The 25178-nt window shown below is 50.3% G+C and overlaps 2 protein-coding genes across 2 annotated transcripts in view; one reads left to right on the top strand and one right to left on the bottom strand.

The window, feature by feature from the left end:
* Nucleotides 1-12466, top strand: part of ube2o (ubiquitin-conjugating enzyme E2O) — a 33224-nt gene extending 20758 nt beyond the window's left edge. The window contains exons 11-19 of the mRNA XM_062546186.1: nucleotides 1662-1816; nucleotides 2170-2282; nucleotides 2501-2626; nucleotides 2966-3055; nucleotides 3375-4242; nucleotides 5003-5139; nucleotides 7563-7766; nucleotides 8150-8207; nucleotides 9027-12466. Of these exons, the coding sequence (XP_062402170.1) occupies nucleotides 1662-1816; nucleotides 2170-2282; nucleotides 2501-2626; nucleotides 2966-3055; nucleotides 3375-4242; nucleotides 5003-5139; nucleotides 7563-7766; nucleotides 8150-8207; nucleotides 9027-9862 (2587 nt within the window). The 3' untranslated portion in view covers nucleotides 9863-12466. The remainder of the gene's footprint in view (nucleotides 1-1661; nucleotides 1817-2169; nucleotides 2283-2500; nucleotides 2627-2965; nucleotides 3056-3374; nucleotides 4243-5002; nucleotides 5140-7562; nucleotides 7767-8149; nucleotides 8208-9026) is intronic.
* A 3539-nt stretch (nucleotides 12467-16005) lies between these two features.
* Nucleotides 16006-25178, bottom strand: part of LOC134092966 (sphingosine kinase 1-like) — a 23189-nt gene continuing 14016 nt past the window's right edge. The window contains exons 3-5 of the mRNA XM_062546173.1: nucleotides 20199-20293; nucleotides 19507-19622; nucleotides 16006-18253 (exon numbers count right to left, since the gene is read on the bottom strand). Coding sequence (XP_062402157.1) covers nucleotides 17287-18253; nucleotides 19507-19622; nucleotides 20199-20293 — 1178 coding nt within the window. The 3' untranslated portion in view covers nucleotides 16006-17286. The remainder of the gene's footprint in view (nucleotides 18254-19506; nucleotides 19623-20198; nucleotides 20294-25178) is intronic.

Genomic DNA, 25178 nt, shown 5'->3' with positions numbered 1-25178 from the left:
TTCTGGTAACGGTCCTGTGCTTGACGGGAGAAGCCTGGTCATGCAGTAAAAAGGAACAGGGCACAGATGTTTAGATTGATTGATTATGTTAATTTAGAGAGGAGCGCAGATGTTTAGATTGATTGATTATGTTAATTAAGAAAAGTGCAGCTAATTGCTAACATGTCCATGTGGTTACATCTTCATCAGAGCCCATTAACCTGGCACAGGGCTGTCTTTGAAAATAGTTGCAGAGATTCCTAAAGGTAGCAGTTGTTAAACGCTGGGGAGAAAACCTCCCTGCTTCATGCGATTGTAATTGGTGATTCTTTTTTGGGGTTACATTTGTACTGTTTCAGGACACGATGCTAGATTTTGGTGTTCACTTTAGAGCCAGTGGAATTGCTTGCTGTTTGCAAAAAAAAGCCCCACACTGCTGAGAAGGCATTCCAGGGTATCATCCCTTGCCATCGCAGTCCTCATTAAGACTGCCCGACCGCGTTCCCTTCCCCTCTCTCTGCAGTCTGGAGGAATTGTTTAAGCTTCACCTTGGATGCCAAGACAGACAGGAACTGCAGCAAATGCCTTAAAGAATGTCACGAGGAGCAGTTTTCTCAGCAGGTTTTGTTGTGGACGGGGCCGCTCTGAGCAGCCGGAGCCCAGCTGAGCTGGTGTCAATGTCCGCTCTCCCCAGGGGCCCACAGTCTGGCCGGCCACACTGCTGCCACTCACCCTGCATGCAGTCACCTGCAACACCTGAAATAGGAAGTTGTTGAAGTCTACATCTGCAGATGGGTGCAATGAAAGGACTGATGCCAGTAGACATACTTGTTGTCAGTTTCTTATGTACTGTATAATTGAAGGGCAGAGGGTGCAGGCTGTGGCGTTCTGGTTAAGAGTTCTGGGGGCGGTCAGTTGCCCCGCAGGGGGCCCGGGCACTCTGGGTCTGCGGGCACACAGCATCGTTGCTGCAGTGAGTGAGTGCCTGACACAGCCGACCGGGCGCATCGCCCGTCCGCTAGAGTATCATATCATCTCATCGTCTTCATCATCATCCTCGTCATCATCATCAGCAGCAGCAGCAGCAAGCTCAGCGGGTGGCTGAGGGCATCGAGCGGCGCGGCCAAACAAAGGAGCCGTTCATCGATCGCACTCTCGGGGGGGCCCCTCTGGAGACGGCCGGCGCTGCTCTTTCCCGCTCGGCCAATCGTTGTCGTCGTCTCTCCCCCCCCCCCCCCCCCCCCCCGGCTGCCTCTCCTCTCAGCAGCAGACTGGCCCTCTCGGGCGGCTCCGCCCGGCTAACAAATGCCAGCGTTGCCCTCCGCCGGTGTAGCAATTAGCGTGTGACCGTTATAACCTGAGATGTGTACAGTACAAGTCCGCCTTCAGAAAGTAAAAGTCCTGCCGTGTACCGTCATTTCCCAACTATTAGCCGCGACTTATACATTGATTTAGCAAAATGTCTTCGCCTATGAGGTTAATACATAGGGGCAGTTAATGTGGTATTAATATGGTTTAGTTTTTTAAGTTAAACATAAAACACTATGATACACAATGCGGCCAATACACATGAAATTACTGTATTGGTTCTACCTGTGCTGTATTGGTTCAACACAGGTGATTTCACTAATGACCCTAACACCAACCCTTCCCCCCCCCCTCTGTGTTGTTGCTGTCGGCAGGGTGGCGGTGGAGGTCGTCTCCACGGTGACCTCGGCTGACGTCATGTGGAAGGACGGCCGACTGGAGACGGTCATCCGCTCCAATGACCTCATCCCCATCCAGCACCTGGACAACCACGAGTTCTGCCCCGGGGACTACGTAGTGGACAAGCGCTGTGAGTGACCTCACCCTGACTCACTCATAGAGACTCCATATGCTTCATTAATTAATTAATTAATTAATAACTAACTAACTGACTAAATAGATAAATAAATGATAGATTGATGGATAGATGGATAGATACACCTGATGAACTATGGCACAGTGCTGTACTGTCTGTTTTCTTTGCGATGCTTCAACGCATATTGTTTTATGCTAGTCTCCGTATTCCGTAAGAGGTAGATTGCCACCTGAATGCTAGGATTTCCTAGACTGTTTTGGAACAGCAAAGAGGGCCTTACTGGCCTTAGGGTTTGCTTGCAAATCATATATTGTGTGTGTGTGTGTGTGTGTGTGTGTGTGTCTCAGCCTCCGCTCCTCAGGACCCAGGGCTGTATGGGGTCATCCAGTCAGGTGACCACAAGGGCAGGACGTGTGCCGTCAAGTGGATCAAGCTCAACGCTGCGGGCGACGACGTAGAGGTCAGCCAACTCGCTGTGGGGTTGCAGTGTGGTTGCCATGACGTCGGCAACATTAGTTGCGCTGACTCGGTCACCCCTCTGTAGCCCCGCCCTCTAGAATTATCCATTAACAATCCATATGATGCGCTATAGAATAATCAACCATTGAGCCTAATGGCAATGTGTGGGTTGTGTTGTGCAGTAGATCATTGTATGCTAATTTCTTTTCCATCACCTAGGTGATTGGTGAAGAGGAGGATGTCAGTGTCTACGACATCGCTGATCATCCAGACTTCCATTTCCGCACCACGGATATAGTCATCAGAATAGTCAACCCCGACCCAGAGGACTGCGAAAACGACAGTGTAATGTCCAGTTATTCCATCTATTGACCGTCTGAAGGGAACTTCATCACATCACATTTACACTCATGGCCAAGCTTTGGGTCAAATTAGTCTCAGTGGGCCAGACATGAGGATCCTTTAATACCCACTCATAATGTCCACTACCATTATCCACATAAGATTCCTTCCAACCCCAAGACTTATTTGAGTCGGAAAAAAGCTTAAACCGCATTAGAAATGTCTGGTCACCCACATGCCCACATCTCCCTGTGGTTGTTTACGAACATGCCTGAACATAGATGTGGCTGTGCTAGAGGGTGTAATTCCATCTGTGTGTGTGTTTTTCCTCTCCACGTGCAGACGTCGGTGGGTCACGTGTCCAGAGTGGACGTCAGCAGTAAGGTGGAGGTGGTTTGGGCCGACAACTCCAAAACCATCGTACTGCCACAGGTACGGAATCCCCCCCCCCCCCACAAAGCACACACCAACACCAGCACACAAGCCCAAAACAAAGCCCAAACCCTCTCTGCATATCTCTGTTCTCCAACGTGGTGTCTGCGTTTGCCTCTCTGAGCTTCTGTTGATGTCTGGCCTCCTGTTGTGTCTTGTGGAGATAAATGGCCCTCGCATAGTCATTGCAGCAGAGTTGAGTGAAGTTTAAATTGGATCATTTAGATATGGCTGAGCTGCTCCACTGCTGTCTGTACATGTGCACCTTGACTTGATTTGGGGACTTGATTGATGGAGCTTCTCTTGCCCCCACACACAGCACCTGTATAACGTGGAGTCGGAGGTGGAGGAGTCGGACTACACGTCGGTGGAGGGCAGCAGCAGCGACGCCTCCTCCGAGTGGGAGTGGGAGGACGAGAGCGACAGCTGGGAGACGGTGGAGGAGGAGCACAAGGACGACCAGGCGCCCGCCCCCACGCCCGCCGCGGCCACCGCCACCGCCCCCGAGAATGTGCCCCTGACGCCGGTCAGCGGAGACGCCCCGGGGGCTATCGGAGCCGTGACCCCCGACCCTTCGGCCGCTTCCGCCACCGCCGCCGCCACGACGCCGGGGGCGGCGGAGGAGAAGCCCGGTAAGGAGGGCACGGCGCGGGGCCTGCGGGAGCTGAAGGAGGCGCTGAAGATCCTGGAGAGCCTGAAGAACATGACGGTGGAGCAGCTGTGGACCGGCTCGCCCACCTCCCCGACCTCCGTGGAGCCCTCGGCCGCCACGCCCGCCTCGGCCGCCGCCGCCGCCACAATCGCCACCACGCCGGCCGCCGCCGAGCCGGGCGCCAAGCCCACCAAGGAGAAGCGCTTCCTGGACGACATCAAGAAGCTGCAGGAGAATCTCAAGAAGACGCTGGACGTCGTGGCCATCGTGGAGGAGGAGCGCAAGGAGGGCGCGGCCGAGGAGGAGCAGCAGCAGCGGCCCAACAACGCCAACGCCGCCGCCACCAACACCTCCTCCTCCTCCTCCTCCGCCGCCGCCGCCGCCTCCTCCCAGCCGCAGGCCGAGCCGCAGACGCCCGTGCGCTCCGAGTGGCCCAGCGACACGCCGGTGCTGTGCCAGCAGAGCGGGGGCAAGCCTGGCGTCACCTTCACCAGCGCCAAGGGAGAGGTGTTCTCCGTGCTGGACGAGGCCCCAGGTAACGTGAACCTAATGAACTCTAATGAGCTGCTCTGCGTTGGCCCCATTTCCTCTCTCCTCACCGCACAGTGCAGTTAGCTAGAGCAGCGCTAGGGAGCTCTGGGCTAAAACTAGCGCGCTAACTACCTAAGACGCGTGCAATAACCTCGCAAACAACACCGCACAGCCCAGCTGTGTAATGCTGTAATGGCTGTAATGTTCTGCTGCGAGAGCTTGTCTTCTGTTCCGTCCCAGGCCACAGAACGACATGCTGCATCGCCTGGATTGTCAAAACTAGTTGCCTGTAAAAACACGAGGCAGATTGTTGCTTTAGAAGAGGCGCTGTCATGTTGCATTACACGTTCACTGTACTCAGATCAGGATTCTGGGATGTCGGGACTCAAAGAGACTAAAGAAGTGAATTTTAGGATCCCTCCTTTTCAAGTTGGTTAAAAATAAGGGTTTCAGGGACACCACTTCTCATCCTGACCTTGTTGCTAGGCCTAGTTTTCAAAAGCTGGCACTATTTTAGAATGAGCGCTCTCTCTCTCTCTCTCTCTCTCTTTCTCTCTCTCTCTCTCTCTCTCTCTCTCTCAAATTGGCTCAAGGTATAGTGGCTACACCGTTCATCAAATCTTTCTAAAAAAAAAAAAACCCTCTGAAGAGATAAGGCGTTTGTTTCATAACTTCATCCCTCTGAAAGTTCTCAATATTTGTGTCCCCTGTGTTTCCTCTCCTTCATTTGAATATGTGTGTCTCCTGCGGTTCCTGTCCTCCAGAGACCCACACCTTTAAGATCATGGAGTTCCAGCCGGCCGAGGCCAAGAAGTTCTTCAGCACCGTGCGGAAGGAGATGGCTCTGCTGGCCACCTCTCTGCCCGACGGCATCATGGTCAAGACCTTCGAGGACCGCATGGCAAGTCCAGACTCCTCCACTGAGCACCACTGCACACACACACACACACACACACACAGACACAGACACAGACACAAGCATGTACAGTGCCTATAGAAAGTTATCATACCCTTTTGAAATAGTTACTTTTTTTGTCTTACAGCCTGAAATCAAAACCCATTTAAAAAAAAATCTTTTCCAGTTTTATTTACAAATGTAGCTGTACAACATCAAAATAATGAAAAAAAAAGTCAACAGTTCTGAAAATTAATAAAAAATTAAAAACTAGAATAACAGGGTTGGAAAAGTCATCATACCCCTGACTTAATACTTTGTCAAGCTTCCTTTTGCTTTCATTACAGCCATCAATCTGTTTGGATATGTCTCTATTATAGCTTTGCACACCTAGACAGGGGAATATTTGCCCAATTTTCCGTGCAGAATTGTTAAAATTTAGTCAAATTCTGTAGGGAATGGCGATGGACTGCTCTCTTCAAGTCAATCCACATATTTTCTATAGGATTTAAGTCAGGGCTCTGACTTTGCCACTCAAGGATATTCACCATCCTATCCTTAAGCCACTGCTTTGTTCTTTTGGCAGTATGTTTAGGATTTTTGTCGTGTTGGAAGGCGAATGACCTCCCCATCCTCAGCTGTTTAGGAGAGGGACGCAGGTTTTCCTCAAGAATTTTGGTGTACTTGGCAGCATCCGTTTTCCCTTCTATCCTGACCAATTGCCCAGTCCCCGCTGAAGAGAAACATCCCCAAAACATAATGTTGCCCCCACCATGCTTCACACTAGGTATGGTGTGTTTTGGGTGGTGTACTGTGATGGTTTTCGCCAAACATTGCGCTTGGAGTTCAGTGCAAAAACACATCTGGAATATTCTGCTACCATGTGGAAAAAGCTTATATGGTCAGATGAGACTAAGATCGAACTTTTTGGAGACTAAGATTGAAGTTTTTGGACTGAGCTCCAGGCGCTAACCAAACACAGTATACACACCCAAACACACCCAAAACACACCATACCTACTTTGAAGCATGGTGGGGGCAACATTATGTTTTGGGGATGTTTCTCTTCAGCGGGGACTGGGCAATTGGTCAGGATAGAAGGGAAAACGGATGCTGCCAAGTACACCAAAATTCTTGAGGAAAACCTGCGTCCCTCTCCTAAACAGCTGAGGATGGGGAGGTCATTCGCCTTCCAACACGACAAAAATCCTAAACATACTGCCAAAAGAACAAAGCAGTGGCTTAAGGATAGGATGGTGAATATCCTTGAGTGGCAAAGTCAGAGCCCTGACTTTAATCCTATAGAAAATATGTGGATTGACTTGAAGAGAGCAGTCCATCGCCATTCCCTATAGAATTTGACTAAATTTTAACAATTCTGCACGGAAAATTGGGCAAATATTCCCCTGTCTAGGTGTGCAAAGCTATAATAGAGACATATCCAAACAGATTGATGGCTGTAATGAAAGCAAAAGGAAGCTTGACACAGTATTAAGTCAGGGGTATGATGACTTTTCCAACCCTGTTATTCTAGTTTTTAATTTTTTATTAATTTTCAGAACTGTTGACTTTTTTTTCATTATTTTGATGTTGTACAGCTACATTTGTAAATAAAACTGGAAATGATTTTTTTTAAAATGGGTTTTGATTTCAGGCTGTAAGACAAAAAAAAGTAACTATTTCAAAAGGGTATGATAACTTTCTATAGGCACTGTATATATGGGTTTCAGGTCCCTTTCCACAGGTGTATAAAATCAAGCACCTAGATTATGAATAGACCTCTGAAGTTCGCCTACAAAAAGGATCCAAAGTTGCCATCTTTGCCCATATTAGGAGATCCCGGAGTTTAATGAAGCTAACTGCCTATGGCAAGTTGCATGGTAAGTTAGCTCTGCGGTAGCAAAGATCAAAGTGTGCCGTCTTCACCTACCGAAGATCACAGTATCCACTAGACGTCAGTGGACAAAACTGTGTAGTGAAAAACGTCTGCATTTCCAATGTCATCATCCCCGCGAGAGTTTAACAGGTGCGATAATTGAAAATCCCCACGTTATTTTCCCATAGAAAAAATCTCAAGATACCAGATCTCCTTATTTGGGCAAAGATGGTGGCTTTTTTTGTATGCGAACTTCAGAGGTCTATGTAGACTGCATGGTGCTTGATTAACCCACCTATGGAAAAGGACCTGATGAAGCCCATGAATAAGCAAAACATCACCAGACTGAGATCTCTTCTCAGCCTATGCATACTGAGCAGTAAATAGTGAACAGTGTGCCTTGAGTGACAGTTTTATTCACAGCATCTGGTAGAGTGTGTGTGTACCTCTGTTCCTGACTGTTGTGTGTGTGTATGTCTGTCCCTGCCTAGCGTGTGTGTGCATCTCTGTCCCTGACTTCCTGTGTTTTACCTCTCTGTGCTTCCTGCCACAGGACCTGTTCTCAGCTCAGATCAAGGGGCCCACACGCACCCCGTACGAGGACGGGCTCTTCCTGTTTGACATCCAGCTGCCCAACATCTACCCCGCCGTGCCCCCCCTCTTCCGCTACCTGTCCCAATGCAGCGGCCGCCTCAACCCCAATCTCTACGACAACGGCAAAGTGTGCGTCAGCCTGCTAGGCACCTGGATTGGCAAGGTAACGTACTTCGGAATGAATATGCTTCTGCTTTAGGGAAGACCTGTAAGGGGATGTTTATGTGAAAAGTTATCCGTTTTGGACATTCATGAGGCCTGGCATTTAATGAGGCGTGTTTTATACCCGTTGGCCAGTTCATATGTTTCGAGTTAGTCTCATCGGTTTCCTAAGGGAAGTGGTTTTAGTACCTGCGTTATGTTGCGTGCCATACTTAGAATCAAGAAGACCGTAAGATTCCTTGACTTCTGTGAGGCGATTTTTGTGTTAACTGTCAGAGAAAGTGTCAAATGAATGGACTCATTCGGCGCTTTGTGGAGATCTGGACCTCTTGCGTTTGAGTTGGTCACTCAGTACATGTGTTCTGTGCTTGTTGTGTCCCGTAGGGCACAGAGAGGTGGACCAGCAAATCTAGCCTGCTACAAGTGCTCATCTCCATCCAAGGTCAGTGAACACATGTCAATGAAACTGTATTGATTTTCTCGCTAATCTACACGCTAATTTATGTGATGATTTACCGTAATAAGGATTCATTGGATTTGTTTTTTTTTAATTGATCACAAACACTGCAGATATAGGAAATGTTTCATTTATATATATACTTTTAAGATCAATGTCCAATTTGATCTTAAAAGGTTTGAGGATTGCTTTAGATCTTCTGAAGGTTTGTGGATTGCTTTAATGAAATAGTTTTGATGTACGACTGGTTGGAAGAACAGGAGTCATTCTTATTCCGGTCCTGTAAGGCCATTCAAGGTGAAGGCACCTGCCCCCGGCCTGCTGTCTGTCTGATCCCATTGCAGATGTATCTTTTATTCATATGGGCACAGACTGCGGCGAGAATCTCATAAAAGCTCCTTGATACCTTAAGCAGATCAAAGTAGGGATGCGGCAATGGGGATTTCAACTTTTAATGTTTCTCTTTTTTTTGTGGTGTAATTGAATTTCTGTCCCAATGAGCCTCCGTATAGGTTCTGCAATGCAGAACGACGGTCTAATTTTGTGTAATGAATAATTTACATGCCTGAAGATGTTATACTGGCTCCTAATAATGACTAACTTGGAGATATATATATGCACACACACACACACACACACACACACACACACACACACACACACACACACACACACATATATATGTGCACACACACACACACACACATACACACATACACTGTATATTAAATACTTCATCATGGATTGGGCAGTACTCTGCGATCAATAGACATCAGTGTGACTGACTCTCTTGCCTTACCGTAGGTCTCATCCTGGTCAACGAGCCGTACTACAACGAGGCCGGCTTCGACAGCGACCGGGGGCTGCAGGAGGGCTACGAGAACAGCCGCTGCTACAACGAGATGGCGCTGATCAAGATGGTGCAGTCCATGACCACGCTGCTGCTGCACCCGGTGGAGGTCTTCCAGCAGGAGATCCGCGAGCACTTCCACGCCTGCGGCTGGCGCCTGGTGCACCGGCTGGAGTCCTGGCTGGAGCTGGACGGCGCGGTGGTGGAGCGCGGCAGCGGCGGCGGCGGGGGCAAAGCGGGCACCACCGGAGGAGGTGGAGGAGGAGGGTGCTTCCGAGAGCCTCTGGAGGAGATGCCCAAGGCGCTGGCGCACAGCAGCCCCAGCCGGGACGAGGACCTGGAGGACTCGGGCCTCAGCCACTCCACCACGGCGGCCGCCGCGGGCTCCACCGGCAGCGCCTCCACCTCCGCCCTGCAGCAGGACCTCAGCCAGAGCTCGGACTGCGAGGGCTCCGCCGCAGCCGGGGAGGGTTCGGACGGAACGACGACCACAACGACGACGACAGACGCGGGGGCTGGGGCGACGGCGGCGGCGGCGGTTGCATCGACGCCGGGCGGGACGTCAAGCGGCGCGGCGCAAACCAAGGAGTCTCAGCCCATGGTGGTCAGACCAAAGAAGCGGAGAAAGAGCTACCGCAGCTTCCTGCCCGAGCGCAGCGGCTACCCGGACATCGGCTTCCCCCTCTTCCCGCTCTCCAAGGGCTTCGTCAAGAGCATGTGCGGGGTGCTGCTGCAGTACCGGGCCGCCCTCATCGCTGCGGGCATCCCCGAGCACAGAGAGGACAAATAACAACCCCCTTATGCCCCCCCACCGCCCACCGCCCTCGCCCCCCTCTCCTCAAACCCCTCCAGTCGTCTCTGCTTCTTGGCACTACTACAAAAAAATGCCCCCCCCCTTCTCACCTGCCTGCTAAAAGCTGCACTGTGCCCCCCTCTTGCTCTCTCTCTCTTTCCCTCTTCAGCCAGCTGCATCCCTCTCTCACCTGCTCTGTCATGCTTTCCCTCTCTCCTCTCTCTTTTTCTCTCTTTCTCTCTCTCCCTCTCTCTCTGTCTCCCTTTCTCTCTCTCTCCCTCGGCCCCTTGGTGTTCCTGAAGCGGTGTGTCCCAGCAGCCTACTGCCTTTACCTGTGACCTGAGGAGACCCTCGTCGCCTTGTCTTTGTACTGAAATGCCTAACTAGAGCCCCTTCCCCTCCCACCCCCACCCTTCCCCACAAGCTGTGTTCGTACCCATTCTGAGTTCCTTGAGCATCTCGAACATAAGCTAAGGGGGACACCCCACCCCCACACCCCACTAAGTCCCTTTTTGACAAATCCTGTACCCACAAACACCCCCTCCCCACCCACCTGATGTTGTTCACTGATACTCTGGTCGCTCAGGGAGACATGGACACAGAAGGCGCGGCTAGGCCACACGTGGGGAAGGAGGCTGAAATGGACCGTTTTGAGACCCAATCGAGTCTTGACTGAGCCATTCGCAAGCCCTTATTGAGCCTTCGGTGTGTGATTTCAGTTTCTCAGAAGGGTCTTTGGTGGGCGGGCAGGCAGGCAGGAAGGCATAGATCCAACCAAAGCCAGAAAAAGAAGGCTGTTGATTTCTGAGATGCTGTTGGTTGGGCCCCCGAAGTCCTGCACTTGACTGCTGCGGGAGGTCCCTGGTAGGCCATTCATCGAACTGTTACCACACAAATGGGTTTGCACAAGTTAGCCCAGACTGCCCTAGCTGAAAAAAATGATGGATGTTGTTCTCATTTTCATCAGTGTTGCCATGACATCAACTGACTTGTAGCCCAGTCTGACTGTAGTCTTTGCTTCCATTTTATGGACTACATATCCCAGCAAGACTTAAGTCTCTGGTCCTTGTCTTCATAGCCCATTTTGCTTTGTTATACTTTTTTTTTTTTTGCTACGTTTTTAACCAGTTTGGTCAACAATCTGATTTGAAAATTTACTATGAAGTCTTTAAAAGTTGATGTTCCTGATAGTTTTCTTTTGCCCTAAACCTGCACACATGCACCCATACACATCGAGAATGTTTGAAAACTGCCCAGACACTTAGCTTCACAACAACAACAACAACAACAACAACAACAACAGACCGTGCTACTTTTTCTTGGCACCTTGCACCAAAAACCACATAGAGATTTTGAGTGACAAGTTTACATTACTAAAGCCAGAGACCTGTTGCACTTTCTTGCCGTTCTTAACTCTTAACTCTTGACCAGGTACCACACTTCGTGTAACGTGTAGAATGACGCTAGACACAGTCAAAGCTGGAGCTCCAGAACAGCTGGGGACCTATGGCCATGTACAGCTCATTCCATCTTTTAAGTACTTTTAAGAACACTTCTTTCAAAAAAAAAAAAAAAAAAGAAATGACTTCATACAAAGTTTTCTATGTATTTGCATTGACTTAACCTCATCTCCATTTTTTTTTGTTTTGTTTTGTTCCCTTTTGTTTTTGAAATGCACTTGAAAATACTCTTGGAAGTATCTGCCCCCCCTGCCCTGGACAGCGCCCTCTACAGGGTGGGCAGACCTCTCAGACACAATCGGTCCCAGCATGGTCCCCCCTCTCCCTCGACATGTCCTCCTTTTTTTACGATGCTGTGTCTCATGAACATGTTGCCTTACTTGAAATGAGTTTTGGAGCTCAACACCCATAGCCGACCAGGTTCCACCTCATCATCAACCTCTTCACCCAATCAGCACGCGTTACTTCTGTCGAGTCTTAGCCGGATCCCAGCCGAAGCGAGGGGGCTTTCGCAAAGGTTTTTAGGATTTATTAAATATTGATTTCCACTCTGGTCTCCGGAAACACTTCATGCTGACTTTGCATCCCGAGCAGCTCCCATCTCTGGCTTTTGTAGAGGGACGTCTCATTTGCCTCATCTAAAAAGAGGTTCATTGCCACTGTACGCAAGGCGATGTTTCAGTGAGGTTTTTAGGTCGTTTAGACCTCCATGGCTGATGAAGGGGGGTGTTTGGGAAATACTCATATGCTTAGATTATCTTTTTTATTATTATTTTTTGAGAAGCACTAGATAAGATGGTTTCTAATCAGAACACTGTTCTTGCCAACTGGAAAAAAAAAAAAGGTCAGCATTCCTAAATCATTATTTGCTGACTGCCATTGTTGTGTTTTACCTGTTGTTTGTATTGTATTGATTGAAACTTGATTTAATGCATTTATGTTTATAATGTTGATAATAAATGAGGCAGTATTACTACAATGTAGCACTCTTATTAACGCCAATCCTGTGGCCGCCCCACACGGCCACCAGGGAGCAGTAGACCACCGGTGCAGACCGCCGGCAGTGGGCCAGGTGCTGGTGGTGGTGGTTGAGGCGCAGTCGTTTCAACTCTCTGATTCTGCTTGAATTTTTTTTTTTCCATTTCAGACTGCAGTTTTTTACACTTAAGGGGGGAGGGAAGGGGCGGGGGGGGGGGGACTCAATCATGTGGGCCAATCATGGGTCAAAGGGTAGGCTAGCATGAATGCTTTAAAAATCCTCTTGCTTTTCCTTCTACTTTTTCTTTTTTCCCTTTTTTTACTTTTCTTTCTTAAATATATATCGCAGCTGCTTCTTGTACAAACAGTAAAGAGCATCTCACTGACTTGGTTGATTTTGACATGTTAGATGATGTCTTGTGGGGCACAATGCTGTTCAGAACCAAAAAACAACAAGTGAACAAATGTAGTCCCCAGGAGCAGCCCGCCGTCCTATGATTTCACAGTAAGGCGTTTTCGGCATGGCAGTCACACGTTCATTTGTGTTTTTGTTGCCTGTCAGTCCTGAATGGTCTCCTCACTGCCCCTGTGTCCCTCTCCTCTTCGTCTTCGTCTCTCAACTCCCCTTCCTCTCCCTCTCTCTTCCTCCACTCCCACGGAACAGAAATGTGAAGCTACGTCTGGGGAACATTTGAAAACCGATATCAAGCACATGAAGCTATGGACATTTTTATTTTCCTTCTGTGTATGTGTACAGTACTCTGAAAATATCATAAATATGAGTGACAACAGCCAAAGCATGTAACATGTTGCTTTAAGCCTTAACCGGCTCCACACAAGACTTGACTTGTATGATGTTGACATTTCCACAGTGGCCTGTATTGGTTAACTAATAAACAAAAATATGATTTGTAGCCTGATTCTTCTGTACAGAAGTCATGATTATATATAAAATATATAAATTAAATATATATACATATATATATTTAAAAGAAAGGGAGTTGTAAGTGGTCATGTGAATGCTTGGGGCATATATGTATAAATTGCTGAGAGTGTGTTGTATTTTCTTTTTTGGATTTATTTGTAATTTTTTACAGTTATTTTGGTTGCATTAAAGATGAACAACTGTAAAAAGCGATGCATTAAAAACTCTTTGCAAGCAGAACCATAGCAACTACGGTGTCAAGACGGATTTCATGCTTTGTTGACTCTCCCATGCACCACAGTATAACAAGACCAGATTTAGAAGTTTGATTTTATTTTAGAAGAAAAAAAACTCCAGCGAATATTTTTTTTTTCTTTTTTCTTTTTGGCTTTCCGCTACAAAAAATACAGACATTTGCAAAGTTGAAAAATAGAATTCTCTATCAGACAGTGTCCAAGAAATGGCTTAAATCATCAGAAGAGTAAAAATGACAGTTCTCTAACCATCACCATACACACCTGAATATAATTTGTTTTCCCCTAGAGACCATAGCAAATTTTTTTTTACAAGAACAGCAATCAGATCGCTTTACAGTAGCAACATTTTTGGAGATGAACAGGAGATTGATTTGATGAGATAGCTGTATCATGGAGCAAACAGTCATTTACTCATGAGAAACCTGTCTGCAGCAAATCCTCTCACTTCCCCCCCCCCCCACCTCAAGTAGGATTGCATGAAATCAGATATCACTTTATTGTTTTCGACCAAACGTCCATATGCCTTCATCTGTGGCACTTGATACTGTCCAGTCTACTTTTGATTTAGAATTTATCATTGTTTTTCTGTAGCTCCCTTCAGCCAGAGGCGTCATTGGGAGCTTCATGAGAAGAGACGTTAGCTGTGCTGTTGATGAGCACGAGGGGACGGCCGGGCCGAGCGAGGACCTTTTTTCATGGTGCCTTCAGCTGTGCTTTCATCTCAGTGAACTGCTGCTCACACTACTCCTCCAGCCACTAGGGGGAGCAACACCAAGGCACACCAAACAGAAAAACAAACTGAACTGCATGACCAGCAATAACAAAACACATTTTTTCTGTCGTTCTTTTCTTTTTTTGCATAGATAACGGAGACATTTGCTTTGGATTTCTAGTCTTCCTAACCAGATATTGTAAACGCTTGGACATGGAATAGCTTTTTAACACGGGCAGTTTCACAGTCAACACACAACTGTCACAGGACTCGAAGCCATACACTTTTCTATCCTTTGAAGACGAATAGCAGTCATTGTGTGCTTCTTAACAGTTAAGCTGAATGTAGGCTTAGAAAATGCATGCCTGTAGTAGGCTTTTCCCCCCTTCCCTTCCAGTTGAGTGGTGACGTGCTATATAGGCCTATTAGTTTATTTCCAGTTGAGTGTTCAACGGTCACCACCATGTCACATTTCACATTTCAACAGACAGGCTCTGCCTCATTCCTATTCATCCTCACTCTGCTAATTATTTCCCCCCAGGCTACTGTCTACTTGGTTCCCTGACTGCACTGGGTCAGAGGGAACGAAAAGAGAGATTGCAGGTGAAGAGAGAGAGAGAGAGAGAGAGAGAGAGAGAGAGAGATGGACTACCAAGCCACATGGGCATATGAGGTACTAATAAACGTCTTTCTGGAGAGACCCATGTAAGTTTTTCTTTTAAAAAAACGTCTTTCTCTGACAATACAGTACATATGTTTTTTTTAAAGGTGCATTTATGTGCAGTAAAGTCAAGACACATCTTCGCAAAACAGTCAGAAGTCGAGTCACAAAGGACCCTCACAGACAAAAACGAAACCTAAACACGAGTGAGCTGCCATCTTGTGTATGTAATGACAGCTCCTCACTCTCTTTGTCCTGTCTGTTGCATCTGTCCCAAGCCTGGCCCTTGGGTAATCCCACTGGAGTGTGCCGGGGGTCGCGACCTCTGTCCCCAGCAGTGTGAAGTGTGAATAGGAAGGCCTAACCTTTCACAGTGTCAGCTAATGAAGCCACAGGACCTCTGTGGCCGTGGTTACTAATGCAGCTCTCACACCAGTCAATAGCTCCTGCACAGCCCCTCCTTATTATAGTGCTCTCTGAGCTGTGTGGTGCACTTGTTTAATCAACCACACAGGCAATCACCACCCCCCCCTCCCCTCGCCTCCCCTCCCACACACACATACAGTACAATTCCTCCCTTTCCATTTCTCCCCCCCGACACACACACACACACACACACACACACGAACACATACAAATCCTCCCCCCCTCTGTGTGTTTTAAGGCAGGGCAGTATTCTATAACGGTGTTTGTTTGTTTGTTTTGTTTTTTTGAGGAAGCAAGCAGCAGCAGCAGCAGCAGCACTATTCTCTCTCTCTCGAGTGCCTGAATCCCAAGTTGAACTTTCTTTAACAGAGCTAGTGGAACGGTGTCGTCTCTGTGCCCAGGCTCTCCTCCTCCAGTCCTCCAGTCTACGGCTCAGAGAGAACATAAAGGCTGACGTGTGCTCAACCTGTCAGGTTGATGTGCAGGGCATTTTAGAAAGGGGCGGGTGAAAGGGGGGGTGCTTCATACAATCAAAAGAGTGGCAGCTGGGGTTGCGATGGGTGATCTGGGGGGGGGGGGGGGGGGAGGTGTTAGTTATCTGCAGAGCACTGCAGTGCTGGAGGGGGGAGTGAGTAGATGGGGGGGGGGGGGTGATGATGGACTAGGAGGAGTGGGGGTGTGGGTCCCCTACAGGCCTGCAGCCAAAGACCCAAGAGCAGGTGCCACTCACTGCCATCCACCCAACCTGATCTCCGCCAGGCCGCACCTCAACACTGCACTGGCAGCTCTCTTATTGGTTGGTGAAATATGCTGGGGGGGGAACTGAACTGAACGGGGTGGAGGTGCTGTGGTGGAGGAGCACAAGAGGAGTAGAGTAGTGCGTGAGTGCTTCCTCCTTCTCCTCCTCCTCCTCCTCCTCCTCCTCCTCCTCCACTCTCCCACAGTAGTGTCACATGGCCCACGCGACTGCCCGAGTGTGTGTGTGTGTGTGTGTGTGTGTGTGTGTGTGTGTTGGAGGGGAGGGGAGGGGAGGGGGGTTACATCATTGCCACCACTGGCCTTCAGCTGTCGCTTGTCTCGCTGAGTCAAAGCAGCCTTGACTGCCAAACATCTGACCGACAAAAAAAAAACCCAAAACGAAAGAGATAGAAAGCGAACACAGACTGCATATGAGCAAGATAATTCAAGTTGAGTTGACACCCCGGCCCGTTAAAAAAACAACATGCTGCAGTGTGACTGGTTAGTGCGTTTGTTTTTAAACTGCGGGCAGCGTGGTGAAGGGATACTACGTTACTACTCCTCCCTCACTGCATGGTGTGCCCACAGGCTCATGTGGGGGGGGGGGCAGAGGACAGCACAACTAGCGGAGTAGCTGCCCGCCCGAGGCCTGGGTCCTAGTAACACACTGTCACTACACATTCACAGCCGTGAGCGGCTCACAGGATAACACGAAGCAGCAGCAGAGCGAGCGTGGCTTACTCAGGGTCCCCCCCAAGGGCCTGCTCTCATCGCCGGGAACGAGGGATGGGGAAGAAAGAAAGAGAGAGAGAAAGAGAGAGAGAGGGAGAGGCAAATGGGGGCGGGGAGGAAGAAAGAGGAAAATCAGTAGAAAAATAAAAATGAATCTTAGTTGTCTCCAGAGGCATTTATCACAATATTAGACCTGGGTCAAATCCATATCTGCCGCGTCTTAGCGTGGACTCGTGGAGATGTCGCGCATGACATATCTGGGTTATTTGGAGCCACTTTTGGAGTGCTGGAACACAGATGTATTTTCAAGGGCTCGTATCGTCTTAAAACGGGCGTGCCCTCGTTTCGCCTGACATTTGCCTCGTCATTGGATATGCATTTGACTCAGATCTACACCAAATTGCACTTTCCTTTTTAAAGCAGCAGGAATCAAAATAGTCTCTAAAACTCGCGCAGTCGTCGTAGCCTTTGGGGTCGGTCGAGGAGGTGTCGTGACGGTCGCGTTTTTTCCCCCCGCGCGTTCTTTTTCGCCCTAGCTGGCGATGAGCCGCGCCAGGCCGCCGTGCACCTGGGCCTGCACCGGCCCGTAGTCCACCAGCTCGCCGTCCACCGTGATGGTGCCCTTGGCCGAGTACGGCTCCAGGCGCAGCGCCCGCACCTTGGCGTGGACCATGTGCGGGCAGCTGGCGGCCACGTGGGCGCCCTTCTCCATGGCCAGGAAGAGGCGGAGCAGGGTGGCGCGCGAGATGCCCGCCCTGATGTAGAAGAGGTGGATGAGGCCGTCCGCCAGCGCGGAGTCGGGCGCCGCCTGCAGGTCCTCCGACAGGTGCGACTGGTACATGGCCAGCACCAGCACGAAGTCCTCCTCGGGCACCACCGTCCAGTCGCTGGGCACCGGCTGGTCCAGGGGCACCAGGAGGGAGTCCGGCGGCCCGCCGCGGCAGGGCCCCGAGGAAGGGGGGGCCGGGGGGGGCTTTTCCCGGCCTCGCTTGTCCTTGAAGGCGTTGTTGGAGTTGCAGTAGTTGTGGAAGGTGTGCGCGACATTCTGGCCGGGCGAGGTTCTCGAGGAGCGGCACACCAGCGACGAGCAGAGGCCGTGGGGGGAGGTGGAGGCGGGGCCGAGGCCCGACGGCACCTCCGAGGTAGTCGAGGACGACGCGGGAGACGGCGACGACGCGTCCGGCGACGTCGACGTCGATGCCGCGACGGGTGTGGTCTCGGCGGGCAGGTACGCCAGCTTGCCCTGGTAGACGCGCAGCGAGGCCAAGCGCACCAGCGTGCCCACGGTGAAGCGGGCGGCGCCCACGTGGCGGTACTTCTCGCTCTCGATGTCCACGTCGGCCACGAAGCCCCAGGCCAGCGACAGGAAGGAGAAGAGGCGCTGCGGCTGCGGGGCCGAGCCCAGGCACACGGACGCCAGGTCCAGCCGCGCCACCAGGCCCTTGCACAGCAGGAACCCGCAGCTCACCAGCAGCTCCTCACTGGACACCGGCTGAGACCTGTCAGGAGCGAGGGAGAGAGAGAGAGGGGGAGAGAGAGAGAGAGAGAGAGGGAGAGAGAGAGAGGGAGAGAGAGAGATGCACCTTGAGATGAAGGATCGTCCATGGCAGACAAAAGACACAGCCGGGCCCAGCTGGTGAGAGGGTGGAGAGGTCAACCCCCCCTCCCACACACACAGACACACACACAGACACACACACACACACACACACACACACACACACACACACACACACACACACACACACACACACACTTTACCCCCACCCCACCCCAAAAGCCCTTTACCCCAAATACCCCCCAACACACACACAGATATACACCACCATCCTTAAATGTCCCTCAGGCTCATCTGTCTGATCGGAGCACCAATTACATGTGCGTCTACAGGGGGCTCAGATCCAGCTGTCATCATCATGCTTATGCTAATATTGCCAAAGGGGCACGACCTCATCTGCGTTAGCGACCAGCACGGAGCTGCTTAGCGCTGCCTCTGCTATTGGTTGATCGGTTGATCTTTTTCTATTTAGGGGTGGGATTCACCGAAATTTGAAGGATGTGAAAAACCCAATTAAGCCGACGTTCACATCAAATACTGTACATCTGTAATGATCAGTGCAAACACATTAGCTAAACTAACTCAAATGTATTTTGAGTGCACCTCAGGACTGCACAACCCCCCCCCCCCCTTCCAAAAAAAATCCTCCCCCCAAAAAAACAGCCATGGCCACTCTGCCCCCTTTACTCCCCCCTACAGGGAGAGAACAAAACAGCCTCTGGATGCTTCCTCTCTTTGTGCCCCGCTCCGAGCGCCGTGCTGGTGGGATTGTGCGAGCGAAACCCCTAGTGTGCCCCCGCCCCTCCCCTCTGCCCCGGCCCGCGCTGTTCCAGAGTGCTGGCGTGCCGCAGTCCCCCCTGAATACCTGGGCATGTGCCCAAACAGAAATAACCAGCACAATGATGGCACCCTCGCTCTCTCTCTCCCCCTGTTCCTCTCTGTCTGTCTCTCCCCCCACCCCCCTCTATACAAGAGCCTCTTTGCCTCTCATCTCCCTCTACATCTCTACATCACACTTACCCTCTCTGTCTCTCTCGTCCTCTCTCCCTTTCTTGCTCCCTCTCTTTCTTTCTTTCTCTCTCTCTCTCCCTCACGCACACACACACACTTCCTCTTTCTCTCTCTCTCTCTCTCTCTCTCCCTCACACACACACACACACACACACCCTCTCTCTCTCTCTCTCTCTCTCTTACCCTGCATAGTGATGGATGGAGGCAGCCAGTGCGTTCCCAGAGCCACCTGGGAGGATCCCCAGCGGGGTCTGAATGGCCTCCTCCCAGTCCTCCCTCTCCATCAGCCCGTTCACCACCTGGGAGACAGAGGAGAGCAAAACATTAGAACAACGTTAAGACCAGAACACACCAGCCCAGACCAGACACAAGGGGGCGCTGCCACTGCCCCATCCGGGCGCACCAGTCCCAAGGAGCCCGTTGGCGTGACCCTCTTCACCTCCTCCTCCCACGCATGCAGCATTTTAAACAAACACACACCTCTGCACCGGTGACTCAGTCTAAGAGCAGAATGCATATCCGCAGGTATACGGCTGGAGTGGCTGATTAAGTCTGTTTGAAGGGCTGTTTGGGAGGGGAAAAGTTTTTACAGCGCCTCCGGTAGCGCCAGACAAGGTCAAGCGAGTCCACGGAGCGCAAAACAAACCCGACAGGAAAAACTGCTGACTTCCATGTTTACCGCCTACCTGCTCCGCCTCAGGGGGGGTGAATGAAGCACCAAAGGCGGCTAATCATCCCACCAAGGACAGAGGGGAACAGTCGCGGCGCTGATTTTTTTTATTGGCTATTGCTTTATTTTTTTTATTTATCTTGCTTCTTTGTTTTGTTTTGTTTTGTTTTGTTTTTGTTTTTCTCTGATTTGTTTACGGGCTCACCTCAAACAGCAGGCCGTCTCCCGACATGATGACGAGGGCGTCCCACTTGGTCAGGTCGGCCTCCCTCACCAGCTCCCGCGCGTGGTTCTGCCTCTCTGCGCCAGAAGAAAAATCATCCATCAATCACTTACTGTAGGCCATGACAGATTTCACTGGCCATGTCATATGAGAAGCCGCAGCAGCAGCGCTGTGATAATCTAATTGGGCCAATGTATACAATCCATATGGCACCGGGGGCCTGCTCAACAGCCCTTAAACTCAGCATGTAATGGGTAGAGGAACCTTGTTCATTTGCAGTGCTGTGTGTTCAGTGGAAATGGAGAGTTAATGAGTATGTTCAATATTGCACCACGTTCCACGTTATTAACTTCAGCAGACTGAGACCTGTTTCAGAACTCTTAGAACGTCTGGGGTGCTGTTACAGTTCTGCCCTTCAGAACACATCATGGGTTCTATCACCGTAAGGAAGTGTTTATCAGATCTAGGGCACAATTGTTTAGTCAAATTGTTACTATTTATTTTACAACAGGATCTACAGTACGTCAAGACACTCCCATATCAAGTCCTGTACGCGCTACAAATTAGGCTGAAATAGCCACAAAGGGTTGGACTCAAACTGATACACCAAGCTCCTTGACTGACTTGTCATGTGAGTAACGTAGAACTTCTTAGAAGTATACACTTTGTTCTTACAACACGTCTTATAAAAATATTCTTCAAATCTTTTTGAGTGCTGAGTGAATTGTATAAATGTAACACATTGTTTCTTACAAACGTAACACTTCTTATAAAAATATTCTTCAAATCTTTTTGAGTGCTGAGTGAACTGTACAAATGTAGCACTGCTCCGGCTGTCTCTGAGTGCTGAGTGAATGGTAGCCCTGCTGTGTGCCTGCCTGTCCTACTGGTGAGGGCTGGAGTGCACCTCCCACCGTGCCCTCTCCACTCATCGCTGTTGCACATGTGTAATGTGAACGAGCCCATCCCTGATGTCACGCTGTGGGAGACGGAGACACACACTCCAGCGCTGCCCGGTGTGTTCACCTCAGGGCCTCAGCTCAGCTCGCCTCCTGCAATGATTCACGGGAGGCGCGAGCCTGTCGAGTAGGATTACTAAGTAACCAGTAAGTCATCAGGGGCTCACGGATGAGACTGTTAGTCAGAGGGTAGAATGAGTGGAATTTTCACCGTCTGCATGCCTAGCTAGCTTCATTGGCCTTGAGCACTCAAAACCTTGTGTGCTCGCAAAGTATGTGCTCAGTCACTGTGAGGCAACACAAACTGAAACCAGATCACTTGCTGTTTAGATCCTCCAGACTTCATGCACGGGTTAGCCATTGTGTGAGGGAGTGCACTGTGATTGAATATATTATATGTGTTTATCCATTTGTGTGTGTGTGTGTGTGTGTGTGTGTGTGTGTGTGTGTGTGTGCGCGTGTGTGTGTGTGTGTGTGCGCGTATGTGCGTGCGCGTATGTGCATGCGTACGTGTGCGAGTGCGTATGTGTGTGTGTCGGTGTCTGTGATTGCATGTTGTTTTGTATCATTTTATGTGTGTACTAAATGTGTGTGCATGCCAACAGCTATAAATGTGTAACATCATCGCCACAATGTCTTGAGCAGCAGCAGTAGCCTGCAGTGGGCAGCAGTGGCAGCAGTACAGTGGGCAGCAGTAGCAGCAGCAGCAGTAGGCAGCAGTGGGCAGGTCACTCTCCTCTGCTGCCTCATCACATACCACTCTCACCCGGGTCCACACCACACTTCCCCTCGGAGCTAGAGCTAAGATTAGAACATGCACACGCACACACACACACACACACACACACACACACACATGCACAGATGCACGTACACAAGCACACACACACACACACACACACACACACACACACACTCACACACACGTGCGCATGCACATACACTCACACACACACACACACATGAACAGACGCACGCTTACACACACACACACGCACATGCACATAGGCATAGATGCACGTGCACACACACACACACACACACACACAGACACCACTGCTGGCACAGACTCACTCATACAGTGCAGCCCATTTTGTAATGTTCAAGAATGAGGAAAGTGCCAGAGAAGCATTATACCAAAAACACAGCGAGGAAGTTCAAAGCAAAACTACAATCCCATTATCCCAACACAAACACAGACAGAGACCTGGTTTAATCACTCCTAGCGTGCACATTCTTACTGTACTTCAAAACTATGAAGAACGAGAAGGAAAAAAAAAACCTTGTTCTTTGATTCATCCACTCAGCCTGAGGACATTATTCTGCCAGATCTTTCTTCCCCTGAACAAGCCGGCTAGTGTTTGCAAGCCTTCCTCACTTACACAAAAACGACTGTCCCTTCACGCTTCACGTTCTCAAATTAATCTCGCTGAGCATCTCGTGTGGGAGCTTTTGAGCGATGCCTGGGAAGATTCACTTGTTTGGCGGAGGGGGGTGGGTGGGTGGGGCGCGGGGGGCATTGTCCCTCCTCCAGGCTACAGTTAGCACAGGCCTGTTAAACAGGCTTCACCCCCCAGGGAGGCATCTGATTACAGGCCTTTCTCTCTTTACATGAGGAGAGGCCTCCTCCTCTCCTCTCTCCTCCTCTCTGCTCTCCTGTCCTCTCTCTCTCTCTCTCTCTCTCTCTCTCTCTCGGCCCCCGGATCGATTCCCCCTTATCAGTCCAGGCACATCCCATCTGCCTATGCACAGGCTCAAAAGCCTGTGATCCGAGACCAGCCAGGAGAGAGAGAGAGAGAGAGAGAGAGAGAGAGAGAGAGAGAGATGCCAAGTGGACCTGACTTTCACTGTAGCACTTCTGTTTGTTCCCCACTCCCCTGTCTCTCTCTGAGTCTGTCGCCCTGTTAGCTCTCCTGTCTGTGTGTCTCGTCTGCTCCATCTCAGGTCGGTCCAATCTTGCTTCTTTGTTTTGTTTTGTTTTGTTTTCCTCTTCAACCCCCCCCCCCCCCGCCTCTCCCTTGATATCTTTTTCTCTTTATCTCTTCCCTCATTTATATATGAGTCTCTTCCTCTCACACCCTCTTTCTCCCTCCCTCTCCCTTCCCCCCCTCTCTCTCCCTCTCTCTCTCTCTCTCCCTCTCTCTCTTTCTCTCTCCCTCTCTCTCAGTGCCTGCAAGCACAAAGGTTGCTCCATGCTGTGCTCCGACCCAGTATTCTTTTACAGCCTCTCTCTCTCCCTTTCTTTCTCTCTCCCTTTCTTTCTTTCTCTCTCTCTCTCTCTCTCTCTCTCTCTCTGCAGTGGCTGCTGTGTTGGTTTATGTTTGTGGCGGACTGTGGCGGCGCTCTGAAGTGCAGCGGCTCTCCGGGCCCAAAGTAACGTCCTGCTGACTGACCGGTCGGTTCAGCGCCTGCCAAGCAAGACAAGCTCACACTCATAACTCACTACCCTGTGCCAGTCCACTCAGCTCACACTGACCCAGGGTACTCAGAGAGAGAGAGAGAGAGAGAGAGAGAGAGGGAGAGAGAGAGAGAGACTGTCATAGAGAGATAAAGAGAGAGAGATCAAGAGAGAGAGACAGCAAGATAGAGAGAGACTGTCAGAGAGAAAGACAGACTGATAGCAAAACAGAGAGAGGGAGTAGAAGAAAAAGAGAGACAGACAGACTGACAGAGAGAGAGAGAGAGAGGGATGAACAAAGGGGAGACGCACTGTAACAGAGGAGAGTATTAGTATGAGCGTGTGCGATCTCATGCTGGATTTGTGAGGCTTAACCTAAAGTGACACCTGAATACACACAAACCTCATACTGCTGTTTATGAGCACGCACACACACACACACACACAGACACGCACACATAATGGAAAAGCAGTCTTCCGGCTACCCTGTCCTGAACAAAAGCCCCCCCCCGCCCTTCCTCCCCCTGTCCCCTGAGATGTGACTGCTGTCCCTCTGTGGTGGTGGCACGTTACGTAACCCGCACGCCTGCCCCGCGTCCCCAAACCAAACGCACTCCCACACCACACAACCGGCCCAGCACAGCCAGCGCCTCTCAGCCCAGAGACACTGAGGTACAGTGATGGATGGAGAGAGAGAGGGAGAGAGAGAGAGAGAGAGAAAGAGGGGGAGAGAGAAAGAGGGAGAGAGAGAGAAAGAGAGAGAGAGAGTGTACATGGATGGAGAGAGAATAAGAGAGAGAGAGTGTACATGGATGGATAGAGAGGGGAGAGTAAGAGAAAAAGAGAGAGAGAGTGTGTACATGGATGAGAGAGAGAAAGAGAGAGAGTGTACATGGATGGAGAGAGAGACAGAATGTACATTTTCCCTCCGCCCTGAGAACTTGAGAGAGGCCGACACAAAGCGAGCCGGCTCCCTCCTCTGTGTTTGGGCCGATTGAGATTGACAGCGAGAGAGAGCTGAGGTTGTTCTGGGGTTGTGCTTGGCACTCTTACAAGTCTCCCAGAGACTGACAGCAACAGAAGAAAGGTGGGGGGGGGGGCTCCATTACTGACAGTAACACACAATATCTAATATTATATACAGTATTTCCTCCATTGAGGCTGTTCCTGGAGGCTCATGGAACTAGCGTGGAAACCAAGCCCAAAATTCCCGTCCTCACGATAGCGAGCGGGTAACGCAGCCCCGCCAGATGGCTGGTGACTGTGTGCGCTGCAATTTTTTCATTCGTTTTTGGCATGTGTGTGAGTGTGGTGTGTCTGTGTGTGTGAGCGTGAGAGTGTGTGTGTGTGTGTGTGTGTGTTGTGTGTGCATGTGTGTGTGTGGGTGTGGTGTGTGTGTGTGTGTGCATGTGTGTGTGTGCGTGTGTGTGTGTGAGTGTGTGCGTGTGTGTGTGCGTGTGTGTGATGGCTCAGTCTGCCAGGCACGGAGTGAGGGAGGATGCGGAGGGTCAGCACAGGGCCATGGAGCTCTTGACGGGCTGGACCGAGCGGTGACAGATGAGGAGGAAGAGGAGGAGGGAGGAGGAGGAGGAGGAGGATGGATTT

Source organism: Sardina pilchardus, chromosome 1 (genome assembly GCF_963854185.1).
Source record: "Sardina pilchardus chromosome 1, fSarPil1.1, whole genome shotgun sequence".
Lineage (NCBI taxonomy): Eukaryota > Metazoa > Chordata > Actinopteri > Clupeiformes > Clupeidae > Sardina > Sardina pilchardus.
This window is presented reverse-complemented; position numbering and strand designations above follow the sequence as displayed.